The following is a 14,556-nucleotide window of genomic DNA, read 5'->3' on the forward strand; positions in this document are numbered from 1 at the left end:
TTTGTAGTCTATTAAGTATTTGTAAATAGAAATTTTTGTTAAGGATTTTATGCTCATACCAAGTTTTTATAGCAATTCTGCTCTGAAGTTTTTAGGAACTAGGTTGAACTAGGCTGCGATAGCTTTGGTTTTGGTTTTGTTACTCTTTGGTTAAGAGGAACATGTTTGTGCATTTCTTCTGGTATTTTTCTAATTAGCTACATATTCATTAATGGAAAATAATTTATTTCCAGTTATTTCTGGTTTTGTTCTACTTTTAGCTGACTTTCTATGCATTTTCTTAGATTCATTCACTTTCATCGTATGGAAAAAAGTGTCAAACAAATGCTTACAATTTTTGCAACTTTGTGACCGATAGTCCTGAGGCTTGCTGGTGCCCTCTGTTGACAAAGAATGTAAATTTTTTTCATCATGATAATGATATAGTTAAGTCCAAATCTATACACGCTAAACACAAAGCAGTTATCATATCGAATTCATTTCAGGTTACTATGAGCATTCTAGTAATTATCTCCACCCTAGTTTAAGTAATTACAGCTCAGAATGTAGCATGCTTGGTGGTTGCTTGTGCAATGGCAGGTGCTTAATTCTATTAATCCATCTTTCGTGAGTTCTAAGTGGATTGATTTCAATGCTAAGGAGAGTGGCTGCATAATCATCATCCCGAAATATGGGGCATTGGTTGGATGGGTGTAATCAAATCTCCATATAGTAAATCCACTTTGACTTTGTTGGTTGGTTTTCAATCCTTCTCAGTCCTGTTTTAATGGAGTGAATTGTATATGTTCTTCCATTTCTCTGGTGGGATAGAAGAATCCTCTGAATACAGTCCCATACACACACGTATTCCAGTGTATACTCATACTTTTTTTTTTCCTTCCAGAACTGGCGATAAGAAAGCTATTGCATGGAAGATCTTACCAAAGAAACCTTGTAAAAATCTGATGAACACTTTAAGTAATTTATATCAGCAACTGGCAGAATGTGAGTGGGAAAGTACATAGTAAGATTTACATTGTGTAATGTGCCACATTAACAGATACATATAGCTAATTAAATATGTTCTTAAGTCACCCGTTACACTAAACATAATGTTTTCGTAGAGAACGGGAAAATCTGTGCTTTAAGTCCAGAGATTAGAAGCCATGTAGGGGCTTTTGGGGAGGAGGAGACTTCCATATATATATAAGGCAGTGCTCAATAGAGATCCTTTTGTATTGATGTTATCCTCATACCAAAAAAAAAATGCAGAGCTTTTATGAGAAGGGAATAGTAAAGCAAAGAGTAGGCCAGGACCTAATAAAGACCTTTGTTTTGTCTTTAAAGCCTGCTCAAGCCTGCTGATGTCTTGATAATTGAGATAACTTTGACACAAGCTGACAGTACTTTACCTAAAATTTTAAGATGGAAATAACAAATGTTTTATAAACATTGGGGTTTTAAATGTATAGCACAATTACTGGACATTTCTAAAAAAATTGGTTGTTGATAGAATCCTCAAATATTGCAGAGCAAGGTATATTGAACCTTGTGAGAAAAGCAGAAAAAGGGATAGGGCTGATGTTAGTGAAAAATCTTTAAAACAAAACATTTGTGAATATAAATGTACTCAAGGCCAGCTGATGTGCTTGGGCATCATAGCTAATAGGCTTTGTGAAGTGGGAAGGAAGTCCATCAGCACATTACCTGTCTGCTTAGAAGATGATTTCCATAGACATTGGAGGGAGCCTTAAGGAGCAATAATGCAATTGTAAAATCAAGTTGCTGTGGCAGAGACGGCAAGTGGTTAAGACTTAAATCAGAGTATGAAAAGGATGGGGTTGATCAACACTGCATGTTTGAGAAATACATACCTGGAAAGCATATTGCATGAGATCTTTGCAATCGTCACCTGGATTTAGGGCACTTTGTGTTTTTAAAAAGGCTGTTTACACCCTCTTGGCTATTGAGATCACTAGGATTTAGTCGTGTCCCAATTAGAATGTACAGAAACAGAAGTTTATTGGTGTGTGCTGCACAAAAAAATGTGTATAGCTGATAGGTGATAAAAATTGTCTGTTGCTTCAAAACTTTGATATATTTTACTGTGAGGATTTCCTCAGAAAAAGTTTTAAACCTTATGTTCTCTATACTCTATAAAAATAGAGTGGTACTGATCTTTAAGCAATTTACTCTGTAATAAGAATTTAACATGATATCAGTATAAGGTTGGCTATAATTATATTATGTGGAAAGACAGTAATGAAACCATCCTTTCACTTTTTTGAGACATTATTAGAATGTTACCATGCTTTGTGTAGCAGTGAAGTCTTAGCTAGAGTTCTGATGGCTTTAAAATGTTGATACAAGTATCTACTTTAAGAATAGGGATTTTACTAGATCTTTTAAAAAATGCCTGCTTTCTCTCTGTATCAGTGTTTTGCATTGCGTTGTGTTTTGATGGCTCCACTTTGCAACTGAGTGGTGTTTTTCTGTGTATATAGGTACTTCATATGTATAGTCCACTTTTTGGGAACACTTTGAAATCAAAGGCACTGTAAAAAAACAAAAAGTAATAAACACATCCCATCTATCTGTTTGTCCCTAAAATATGCTTCTTTAATCAGCTCTTGTATAAATCTTCACATGTTTTTATACACAGCTTGCTTTGAGGGTTTTTTAAGCTCTGTCCATACTGGTTCTCTCTATTGCTGTAGTAACTAATGTGCTGAAAAGGTAAATGTATCTTGCTTTTGGTATTATCCAGAGATGCATGAGTTGTATAAGGTCAAGCTAAATCCATTGTCGCATATCATGATTGAATTTAATCACATATATTTTAATCTGTTCCAAACTTAATGGAGCTCAGTAATCAGTGAGTCTAGTAGAGTAAAGAGAAAATTTTTTTACCAATATTGGGGAAAAAAATGATGTGACATGTTATAACGTTGTTTTTGTTCACAGTGCAACAGAGACCAAGAGAAGATGCATTAATGGAATTAGCAATGAATGACTACGATTTTAATTCTGGGAAGAAATTGCATCTGTTAGATTTGGAGATCCAGGAAGCATTCCTGTGTTTCATGGCCTCAATACTAAAAGGTTACAGGTCTTATCTCAGGCCAATAACAGAGGCACCCTCTGAAACAGCCACAGATGCAAGTTCTCTCTTTGAGCTACAAGGTGAAGAGTCATAAACTTGTTTTATGTATATTAATTTATTATTTTAGATTCGCTCTTATTGAAAGAATAAAAACATTTGCAGTGTTAGTGTTGTGAATGATGGTAGAAATGTAAGTGCAGACAAAATGGCATAGTAGTGGCAAAGATTACAGAAAGGTTATTGCTCGTTATTAGAACGTATGTTGACTTTTGTTGAGGCCTTTTTTGTTTTATGCATTCTTACATGCTTCTGATTTCACTTTAGGTTTTCTCAAAAGTCGAGATCGTTCGCATCAGAAGTTCTACACGCTGATGACCAAAACTCAAATGTTTATTCGCTTCATTGAAGAGTGTTCTTTTGTCAGTGATAAGGACGCAAGCCTTGCATTTTTTGATGACTGTGTAGATAAAGTAAGCGTGTCTTCATATGCATGTAGTTTTTTGACTTCTGCCGTTGCTTGCATTATCTGATATAGCACAAGCAGAATATATTTGAAGTGCAAGTTTATTTCTATTTTTTCTTTTACTTCCTTTTTTTTTAGTCACTGGAGACTTCCATTTTCCTCTTTTGTTGGGCTTTCTTTCATTTTCTGCTTCAAATTCTTGAAGGTGTAAATATAATATTGTGAGAACAAATTAGATGTGCTAATTTTCACATGTATGTAAGCTTCTGAAATACTGGCCCATAGTAAGAATTGTAATATTCTGACTGTAAAGTAGCAACTTTGAGCTTCTTTATCAAAGAATTGTATTCCTTAGATAAAACTACAAGCATTTTTATAGATTGTGTAAAATTTCATGCAGCCATTTAGGAATGGGGTTGATGAGCAGCACAATAAAAGATATAAGGCAGTCTCACTATTTTTAATCATTATAAATAGAAGGTTCCCTGACCTTTTTTTAAACAGTATGCTGGCCAGTTCTTTATAATAGTAATTCTCTAGTTACCCTTAGAGAATTTTTAGAAGGCTTGTACTAAAAGTAAATAATTAAAATCAATCTTTATCAATTCTCCTTTCATACTGCTGTCACTTGCTTCCCCCAATTCAAAACCAGCTTGCTGATGTAAATATTTTAAATATAGTGCTTGTATTGATAGTCTCTTCTTGGATATTTTCTAATGACCTTGTTATGAAATATTGATGGATATGAAATGTATGGGTTTCTTAAAGTAAGCAAGATTTATTATGGTATGCCACATATAAGCTTTCCATAAGCTGACATATTTTGTGAGTTCTATTATTCTACCGTCGTGTTTGTGTTGCAGTAAAGGAATACCTTGCTATCTGTTGCTATGCTATTCTCTCACTTGTAATGAGAAGGAAAGGCAGTTGTTAAGGATTATGTGACAAGGAGTGTGAAAGTGCAACATGATCGCAATTGGTGGGGGTTTTTTTGAAATAAGCTTAGAACTTCTGTTGGACTGGAGCTCACAAATGTTGGATTTCCCAGTTAAAAGTGGATTTCTTTTTTAGTCTTCCGTGGAAGTATCACTCAGATTTTTAAAAATCCTAAGATATTTATAAGAAAGGTCCACATTAGTACAGTGTTGAGCACTGAAGAACTAATTTTCTAAGAAGTACAGGTATATTAGCTTTTGAAAATTCATTGTATTTCCAAAGAGCGTCTACAAAAGTCTTTTGAGGCTGCTTAAAATTTTTTTCACATTAGTTTTTGTTTTCGGAAGAACTGAACTGAAACCCACAATCTTATATCCCTGTTTGCTTCTATTGTAACATGAAAGAAATTTTTATGAATATTATAAGAAATTCCACACCTACTTGTCATCTTACTGGCTACCTGTAACACTCTATTCTGGGACACTGATGTTTAAGTAATGCACGGTTGTCTAGGATTTCCTGTAAAGTAGGTCACCTGCTGTTTATTCCACAGGAATTAATACTGAAGACTATGAAAACTGCTATTTACGGTTTCTATTTATGGCTATTTCTGCTCTGAAAGTGTAGAAGAGCTGAAAGGAGTTGTTTTGAAAACAAATCTGAAAGCAGTTAAGTTTAAGTTTGAGAGAAATATAAAAGCATGGTCTAATGGTATTTAATGCTCTTTATAGCTTTTGCTAGTCTCAATATTTTATTAGTAGTAGTTCTCAAAGTGTGCTTCACAGTTCTACAGCATGAGTTGCAGGTATTTGTGGGTTGTAAATTGATTTCATTACAAACATTTATGTAACGTTCACTCAATGAACTAGAATATATAGCTATATATATGCTATATGAACTGCTATATGAACTAGAACTTTAGCCAAGATACTCTACTTTGACCAGATACCAAATTTGGATTATTCCAATAAAGTGAATATTTATTTATATATTAATGTCTTTCACTAGGTGAATCAGTACCTGGAAGGGTATGCATGAAAGAGTGATGTCATGGGTTGAAAGATGATGCAACACTTTCTTATGGGTAGTTATAAGAAACTGGGTTGAGACAAATTTTAGGTACTGTGAAATTAGTTATCTATAAAATATAATCTAGGCCCTGCCTCAAATCGTTTATAAGAATAGTTTAAGCTGAAGAGTAATCTCTTCTACATGTTATTTTATCCTAGGCAGCAGCAGCAGAGATTGTAATTGATTACCCATTTTGTCTACTGAAAGATATGGTGTAATTGTCTCACAAGTTTTCATTTTTCCAGGAATTCAAAAATTATCTCAATTCAATACATATTTAAGCTACTGGCTTTATTGTATTTCACTGGTGAAACTTGTAACTGTGGGGTTTTTACATCCTTAGAAGTATTTAAATTGCCAAGTAAGGTTTCATTTATTTCTGCTTTTCAGGAGCCATGTGTTCTTGCTACTTGGCTGGTTCAATTTGCTGATACTTTCTATCTATCTCATGCAGTAAAATGTGTAATTAAGAACACCTCTTTGTATGTTTATCAAATTTTAAATAGTCAAGATTTCTACTGAAACTACTTGATATATTTCCACCTTACTGGAGGGAGAGAACTGTCCAATATGCTTCTTTTCATATTTGCTAAACTCTTAAGGCATGAAGAACATGCATCCTTGAGTTCCACAGGTTGCTTATTCATTGCCTTGAAATAATGTACCATTTGGCTGTAATTTGCTTGCCATTTAAATAATGGCTATAAATGTAAACTGTGACAGTATTTGAGCTGAACACTGGGGCTGTCAATATGTGAATAAAAAGCATGTTCTGTGCACTATGAAGTAAATAGTTTTTGATAGTGCCAACTCTTTGAGATGGAGACGTGTCTCATCCTGCAAGCAGAAGTAGCGCTTATGAGGTATTGGAGGAGTCACAAGTGGTGACAGAAGATCAGAGACAAAGCAATACAAATACCAGTACAAATATCAAGTAAAAGCTCTTGGGTGAAATGTAATACATGTTATATTTGCTCTGTTCCTAGTGGCTTTCGTAATGTGAACTGTAGCAGTAGGAAGCTTGTAGTATTGTTAAAGGCTTGTCTGTTCTTTTTCTCAAATGGAAACAGTTCATAGTTTCCCAAAATCTTGTTTGGGGTGGCCAGGTTTTGCTCTGGTTCTTTATTTTTGTCTCGAGCAATGGAATGAAATGCTTTCGGTAAAATTGTTGGACAGTTTGCTCCCACTTGATCCTGCAGCTTGATGCTCTGAAATTTGCCTGGAGCCTTGGAGTATGTCTCTGTCTGTCTTTAAAGCAGGGGTGTTAATTTGGGAAGTGCAAATTTCTCCTCCTCTCTGCAACAGCCAGGCTAGCAAAGCAAAGATTTATGGTCAAATTGCCAGTTACAAAGCTGAAAACAAAATAAAACAGGTGCAGCCATAATTTATGCTTAATTATAATATTAGTACAAGTTGCCTTTGTTATCCGTGAACTGAATTTCTATCCTAGCTATGAGAGGACAGGACAACCCAATATGTGCTGTATTTTAACACATACAACTGTTATCTGAAAGAGAAAAAAATCATGAAGCTACCCTTCACCTTTCAGATTACTGTTTTTCTAAAAAAACAGTAGTTACTTCTGTCCCAGTTTAATTTTAGTAAGGTCACATGTTTTTATTCCATTATCTTTTTGAATGCATGTGTATTTCTGCAATCTCTGCAAACAAGCATGACCTTAATGACTATGTAAGTGACTGAAATTGCTAGATAGTGTTGTTTGTAGATTCTGTATACATCAGACAATTGGATGGTTTGTTATTGTTTTCAGTAGTTAAAATAGAGGGGGAAAAAAGCTTTTATTGTCATATTTAAAAATAAATTTCAAGTTACTGCTGCAGTTGGAAACATAGTTCCAGAAATGGTTCTGTTCAGAAAGATTAACCTCTTTGTACAACTACTTGTAATATTTAACTGAAAACAGTCAATTCGGAGTATATCGTTAAACATCGATTATTGTATTGGGGTAAAGATTACAAAGACAATGCAACACCTGCTATTCTCTTTATAATTTTGTAAGGCATCCTTACTTTTAAGGTGCAATCCTTTGATGCTGATACAGCCAGACTGTGCCCTGCTTGACCCTATAGCTTTAATGGCAGAAAATACAATAACACTAGCAACTTTTTCTTCTAACATAACTTCTCCAGGTAGATATGGACAAAACTGGGGAAACACGACTTATAGAGCTGGATGAATCATACAAGAGTGAGCATACGGTTTTCATAACACCACCTGAGATCCCTCATCTGCCAAATGGTGAAGAGCACCCTCTGCAATACAGGTAACCTCAGGACACAGTAGGATGCTAGCCAAAACCCTAACAGCTGCCCTTGTAGAGTTTAGTTTCTAGGTTCTTGTGATAGCCACGAAGTACAGATTTTTTCCTGTCCTCTTATGTTGCTCAAGTAAAAAAGTGTATGTAAAATGCCTGGTGTGCCAGCTCTTTTGAAGTTTTAATGGTTGTGTGTGTGTACACAGAAGTAATAATACTTAATAAAGCTGGCTGTGTGTTCACATTGCATTGTCCTAGCTGTTGACACTTTTTAAGGTTAGAATTTAAGTTAATGGACCCAGTCTGCTAGCCTGCTGCTACTGCTGGTAACGATACAGGCTGCAGATACTCTTTGGAAAGAGAGAGTACATTTCAAACAATCGCTGAAAACTGGTGTTATTAATTTAGTAATTATGTCAAATGAGTTTGTCTATTGGTTTCTTCATTAATTCTGAGAAATATTTTAAAATTTAATTTAATCTTTTAGATAGTTTGATAATGTTCATATTGATTTTTATAAACCTCTGTCATGTGATGCTCACTAGGGACTAAGCCACACAGATTCTTCTTTTTTGTTAACTAGAATCAATACTAATGCATTTGACAGATTAAAGAAAATGCAATGAAAGCAAATGTATTTATCAATTTAAGTTGCTTACACTGAAATAACAGGTTAAGAGACTGTGCAGGCTTATGAAATCATGCAGGTGGATTAGTAAACCACTTTGTCAACGGGGTCTTTAAAGGTTTACTTTTGTGTTTTCTGTTTCCTGTGTAGCTTCTAGCGTGGCTGTGAAATTAATTTCATTAGCTATTATGTGACGTGTTTACTTTGCAACTGTCTTATTGGAGTTAAGTGATGTGTTTCTTTTACAGCTATAATGGATTTCCAGTATTAAAACTAGATTTGTTTGAGCGACCTGAAGGATTTCTCACAGCACCAAATAACAAACTGTCCTCAAAAGCCAGTAGTCCCAACAGCCCATCACCAATGTTCAGAAGAACTAAACAGGTACTTGCAGATATTCTTGTAGCATGAGGTGCTTTGGAAAGTGACAGCTTGCTGCCTTCATCTTGAGGTTAGCTATAAAGACTGACTGGCAGTGGCTGCAGCTTATCTAGTGGCTCTTCACTGATATGGTGACTATAGGGTAGCCATACTACTTGTTCTTTGGATGTTTACCTGTGCTTCTTGCCTGCACCGTATTGTGCAGGGCCCCTGTACACAGCTTGTCATTTGCTGTGCTGTCACTTTACCTTCTGTGTTCTTCACGCTGTTCTCCATGAGCATAAACTGTTTGGCTTGCACATCCACTTCTTGATTGCTTTTCACTGTCCAGGGCTTTAAGAGGGGCTCTAACTTTCAAATGTTTCCTACAAAAAATGCAGACCAAAAGTAATAGCCATAAATTTAAAGAAATGCAAGTTTTTAGGAGGGGAATATTGCACAGCAACTGTTTTTGGTATCACTCACTTTGCTTTCATTTTCTTTCCCACTTTATTACATTGTTCATATTATCGTTGCAGTTTCTGTAGGTATAATGATACCTGTTCAGTTTTTAACGTGTAGGTTTGTGTAATGTGTATGTAAATGTACACAAATAATCTTTATGATTCTTTACAGGAAATTAAATCTGCACATAAAATCGCTAAGAAGTACTCATCCATACCCCAGATGTGGTCCAGGTGTTTGTTACGTCACTGCTACGGTCTTTGGTTTATCTGCCTTCCTGCGTATGTGAAAGTGTGCCATTCAAAAGTCAGGGCTCTGAGAACTGCATATGATGTGCTACAAAAAATGCATGCCAAAAAAATAGATCCACCTGATGAGGTAAAATAAGTCAACCTCAGAATTCCAGAAATAGCCCATGGGTTTTATTGAATGGAGTACGTGTTTGACTATAGGTGCACAATACTAACTTGTGTGTATTTTCAGGTATGCTACCGAGTACTCATGCAACTGTGTGGACAGTATGGTCAGCCTGTGCTAGCAGTGAGAGTGCTCTTTGAAATGCAGAAAGCTGGTGTTGACCCTAATGCCATTACTTATGGCTACTACAATAAGGTAAGTATTTTTGAAAGAGGAGAAAAAAAAAGAAATATGCATTTTTATCCAGGCAAACAGAAACAAGCAAAATAAGGGAGCAGTTCAGATGTAATTCTGTCGTTTCTAGTAACTGGAAGAAATACAAGACAGAATAATTGTGTTGTCTTTGTTTTTGTAGGTTTAGAAGTCTGCTTTATAACTGCCAATGCAACCCGTCTTGAAATTTAAGTTAATGATTTCACACCTGACTGTTCCTTAAGATGACTTTATTTGACTTTGATATTTCCAAAATAGGCTGTTTTGGAAAGTACCTGGCCTTCAAGCAATCGAGGTGGCTATTTCCTATGGATGAAAATACGAAACGTTGTTTTAGGAATAGCACAGTTTAAAAAAGCATTGAAAAAGCTACCAGCAAGCACCTCACATACAGCTATTCCTGGTAGAGTATTCACATCCTTTTCTTTTTTATTTTCATGCTGATAAGAAAATTATTTCAAAAAGCTTTCTGTTGTGAATTTGATGATAAAACCGTTTTAGAGAAAAATAAAATAAGTTCTTGCATAATTTTTAAAAAACAGCTTTTTTTTCTTTGAATCCAAAATAGTCTGCTTTTTATTTATTGTATCAGCTCTTCATGGAGACAAAATATGAACCTGAAATTGATGTCATAATTATCCTAGTTCATACAATAGCCACTCTCATAACTGGCAGAAACTTCTGCCTTGTGGGTTTTTTTTGTTTTCCCCCTTTTTTGATGTTAGTTAAGAGGCAACTAGAACTAGTTCTTGAGTTTGTAGTACTGTTTGCAGGTTCTGTGTACCAAATGAAGTGATCATATATATATTTTTGTCTAGAATATAAGTACAATATTTGAGGCTGTAAATTTTGGTTTTTCTTTCCTTTTCTTTCCAGTAAAGATTTACATGATGTTCAAATGGCTATATTACCATGCTGGTGATTACCTGTAGTTTGTATTTTTCATAGGTACTACTTTCCACGTATTTATAACTTACTACTAGTAAAGCAAGATAGTACATTTTAAAGTACCAGCAATATACTTAGTTCCGTTGTAGTTGACCTTGGAAGACCTTCACAATATACACGTATAAATGTATGAAGATTGTCTGAATTATCTTTCGAGGTCCCTTCCAACCAGGGCTATTCTATGATTCCAAATATGTACAAATAAATCTTTGCCCTGACAAACAGAATAGATATGATGGCCTTATGGCTAGAGTATTTCTCCTAGACTCAGGAGACTAGAGTCCTACTTCTGGCTCTATCACTAGCCTTCTGGATGACCTTGAACAAATTTACTTTATTTCTGCCTATTCTTCATGAAGCTGACCTTCCTGATGAACCACTTTTTTGAAACCCATCTGTGCAAAGCACTATATGAGAGCTTAGCAATGTTGGTCGCAACTCAGACCATGTAAACTAAGGAAAATATAGTTAGTCCTTTACTAAGGAACTGCCATTCATATAATTAATGGTATTTGCTTTTGATGTCATCTGAGTTTTTTGAGATTTCTTTGCATGAGAGCACATAGCTAGAATGCATGCTGACTCTTCAGGCAATCCCAAAAACTTTTCCATAAATTCCATAATATTTTGTTATCTTTACAATAGCAACAAGGTTTTTACCCTCTCTGTAGAGATTCAGTGCAGCATCTTTAGGGGAAAGAGGGAAAGAAGCTGACTTTTCAGCCATGTTGTGCCCTCTTGATCCTGGACAGGTGCTTACTGTTATCTCCTAAACTGCATGGGAGTAAACCCCCTAAAGATGCTGCGGGACTTCAGGTTGACCTGGACAAAGGAGGTGGAATGCACGTGGCTTGAAGTGCTCACTTAGTGTTTATAGTGAACAGAAACTTCATCTGCTTTGTTGATTTGCTTTATTTTGGTGCTAATGCTTCATAACAACCTGGAAGAGGAACAACCATGTTTAGTGTTAAGTAAATTTGGTTCTTGAAATCAGTCAATCAATCAGACTATATTAGTAACACTTGGGGCAGTGTTTTGTCTTAAGAATGACCAGATAGTGGCTTAAATGTTTGCAGGGGTTTTTTTGGGTTGTGTTGGTTATTTTTATTTTAATCTTATTTTGCAAACAAACTCATGGTTGCTGCTGCACCGTTTAAATTTTTTTACTTTCTAGAGTAAAACTGTGAGAACTACATGCATTAACTCTGAGAAAAATACTACACTAAAATGAAAAGATGTTTAGATGCCTCTTAGAGTTCTTGAAAAGATGTGACATTTTGATTAAATAAACCAGGCAAAAGATTCAAAGACAAACAGTGCTTTAGTACAATATTTAAAAAAAAAAAAAGTTGCAAATTACCCCTTTAATTCCTGTAGAGCATCACTTCGATGTTTATACTGTAAAAGTAAGCCAATCATTTTTCTCATTTTTGTGGTAAAATGTTCACTGTTAATTGGAATGTACTTGATAAGAGGCCTTTGAATTACTGTGGCTATTCAATTTATTCTGTTTAACAATGTCACACTATTGAATACCACAATTGTCTTTATTCTGTCATTGCCCTGTTATGATAGGGGGACTTTCAGACTTTGGCAATAACACATCATTCAAAGAAGAAGCCAGGCAAGGGAAAACTTGTCTTCAAGATATACAAGAACAAAAAGAGGACAAGAGAGAGAGTGACTCCAGTTCTTGTATGTATCTTGTGAATACAGATATCTAGTTCATTGTGGATAAATAGGGATTTCAGCAAAAGCTAAGTGGGGCAGCTGATTTTTGTACAGTGAGTGTATGTGATAATGCCAGTTTATGCCCATGCCTTAAGTTCTTTTCTCTAAATGTAATTTTCTGGATGTGTTATGGTTTAACTTTTTAAGTTACAGTTCTTTTTTCTCTCCTCTGTTTCAAATAAGTGATAATGGTAATATAAAGACTTAATGATAATTGCAGCTTAATGTTTTTGTCTTTTAAAAAAATTAAATTGCTTTATAGGCATAATCTACAGGAAAGGCTTTTCTACCAGTCTGTTTTCTTTATAAATCCCATAAGAGGAGAACAGCTGAATTTTTGCAGGTCTGTGAGAAGGGTCTAAATTACTTGGCTCCCTGGAATTCTCAAAATTTAGGAAATGCATCAGAAATGAGAAGGGCTTTGGATTTGCTGTGGACCCTTTTTTTTTTTCTTTAGGTTTTACATCTGCTGCTCATGATTCCCTTAACTGCAGTTGAGCAGCATAGACTTTATGCAAGCATATAGCAGATCAGATTGTGTAGTAAGAATTTATAAGTACTATAGATTCCTATATACATTCATTGAAAATACTTTTCATAATAAATGTTCTCCTAATATAATTATTTAAATTTTTCAGTGAGCTTTCCCCTACTATTTGAGTTAACTATCCCCTTGTCAAGTGGCAGCGGTGTAAAAGTATGAGAATATGTGGAACCAGAAAAGTTAATTCACTGTTTTCTTTTCACCACAGTCTTCCTTCTAGCATTAGTATTTTTTCTTCAATTTGCTTGAAAATTTGTGTAAGTGTTGCCCATGGTCATAAGAACATACCTATAAGATGGCAGGCAGGTTATTTAGGTTTAATGAAACTTTTGAGGACACAGAAAATGTGAATTCTGCTGAAAGCTTGTATTATTTTTAGCCATAATTAAGACAAGTTTGTGGCTTTCTATGGTAATATTATGTGCTGAAGATGTTTTGCACTTTTGAATACAATTTGAATATTAAATTGCTTCAATTCCTTTAGAGAAGTAATTGTCTATTTTGGGTAGCCACCTGACAACAGAATATGTCTTTCATATCTAAGAAGTGAATATAAATACTGCAGCATTTGCTTTATTTGTCTTGTGTAGTCATGGTCAGAGCTCATTACCATGAGATCTGTACGAAGATAGGCACGTTGGCCCTGAGCTCTTGCAAAGGCAGGAGAAAATACTCTTACGCCTGTCCTTTGCAAGTGAACAAAGGCGGTCTTAGTCTCCACAACCACCACAAATTTTGGTATGCAAGTACTGGTTACTTGGATTCTGTGTACAGAAGCTTATGGAACTTCCAGTTATAAAAGTAACGCAGGGAATTAAATATCCATAGTTCACTTGTTCCAGCTTGAAAACCTCTGCCCAAGTAGATATCAGCCTATGCATCATGGGATATGTACAATATGCTGTCGCTTAATCCTGCAGAAAGCATCTAATAGGTATGGAAACTTGAGATTTAAATTAAGTTGCTTTAACTCTAAAGAACTGTCTGTCCTTTTCTATATACAGTGTCTGAAGTGGAGAGCGCAAAAGGGAGTGGCGACTGCCTACCTAAACTAAATTATCAGAACTCAAGTAACGCCAAAGCTGCTTCTAGCATAGTGCGCCTCAACGGTACAGTTGATAATACTGTAAGAGAAGCTAGCACGGGTGAGTGGAAGGGAAAATAGATTTTGATTCTTGTGCAGTTTTGTGTCTATATATTCCGTTTCTAACCAGAGCTCTAAGTAGTGTGCCTGAGTTCTGTTGTCCACAAAGCTTACAGTATTTTATTGGTGTAATGGCAGTGGCTGATGAAATTTGTGGGAGCAGCTTTGTGGGGAGTGAGTTTAGGTTAGAGTCTGCTGTGTCAGGGAGATGTGTCTCAATATTCTGCGTTTCCAGATTTTTTTTCTTGTTTGCCTTCCCCCCCCCCCCCCCTTTTTTTT

The 14,556-nt window shown here is 35.4% G+C and overlaps 1 protein-coding gene across 4 annotated transcripts in view; it reads left to right on the top strand.

Annotated features, from left to right (window-relative positions):
* The window catches only part of DENND4A (DENN domain containing 4A), a 56,894-nt gene that overhangs the window by 29,163 nt on the left and 13,175 nt on the right, over positions 1-14,556 (top strand). For 3 of the 4 annotated variants that reach the window (XM_072871661.1, XM_072871662.1, XM_072871663.1), the window contains exons 12-21: positions 884-984; positions 2,944-3,162; positions 3,407-3,552; positions 7,703-7,836; positions 8,704-8,839; positions 9,452-9,658; positions 9,764-9,892; positions 10,169-10,313; positions 12,434-12,553; positions 14,138-14,278. In XM_072871661.1, the coding sequence (XP_072727762.1) occupies positions 884-984; positions 2,944-3,162; positions 3,407-3,552; positions 7,703-7,836; positions 8,704-8,839; positions 9,452-9,658; positions 9,764-9,892; positions 10,169-10,313; positions 12,434-12,553; positions 14,138-14,278 (1,478 nt within the window). The remainder of the gene's footprint in view (positions 1-883; positions 985-2,943; positions 3,163-3,406; positions 3,553-7,702; positions 7,837-8,703; positions 8,840-9,451; positions 9,659-9,763; positions 9,893-10,168; positions 10,314-12,433; positions 12,554-14,137; positions 14,279-14,556) is intronic. The other variant, XM_072871664.1, reaches the window with a different exon arrangement.

This window comes from Ciconia boyciana, chromosome 8 (assembly GCF_034638445.1).
Source record: "Ciconia boyciana chromosome 8, ASM3463844v1, whole genome shotgun sequence".
NCBI lineage: Eukaryota > Metazoa > Chordata > Aves > Ciconiiformes > Ciconiidae > Ciconia > Ciconia boyciana.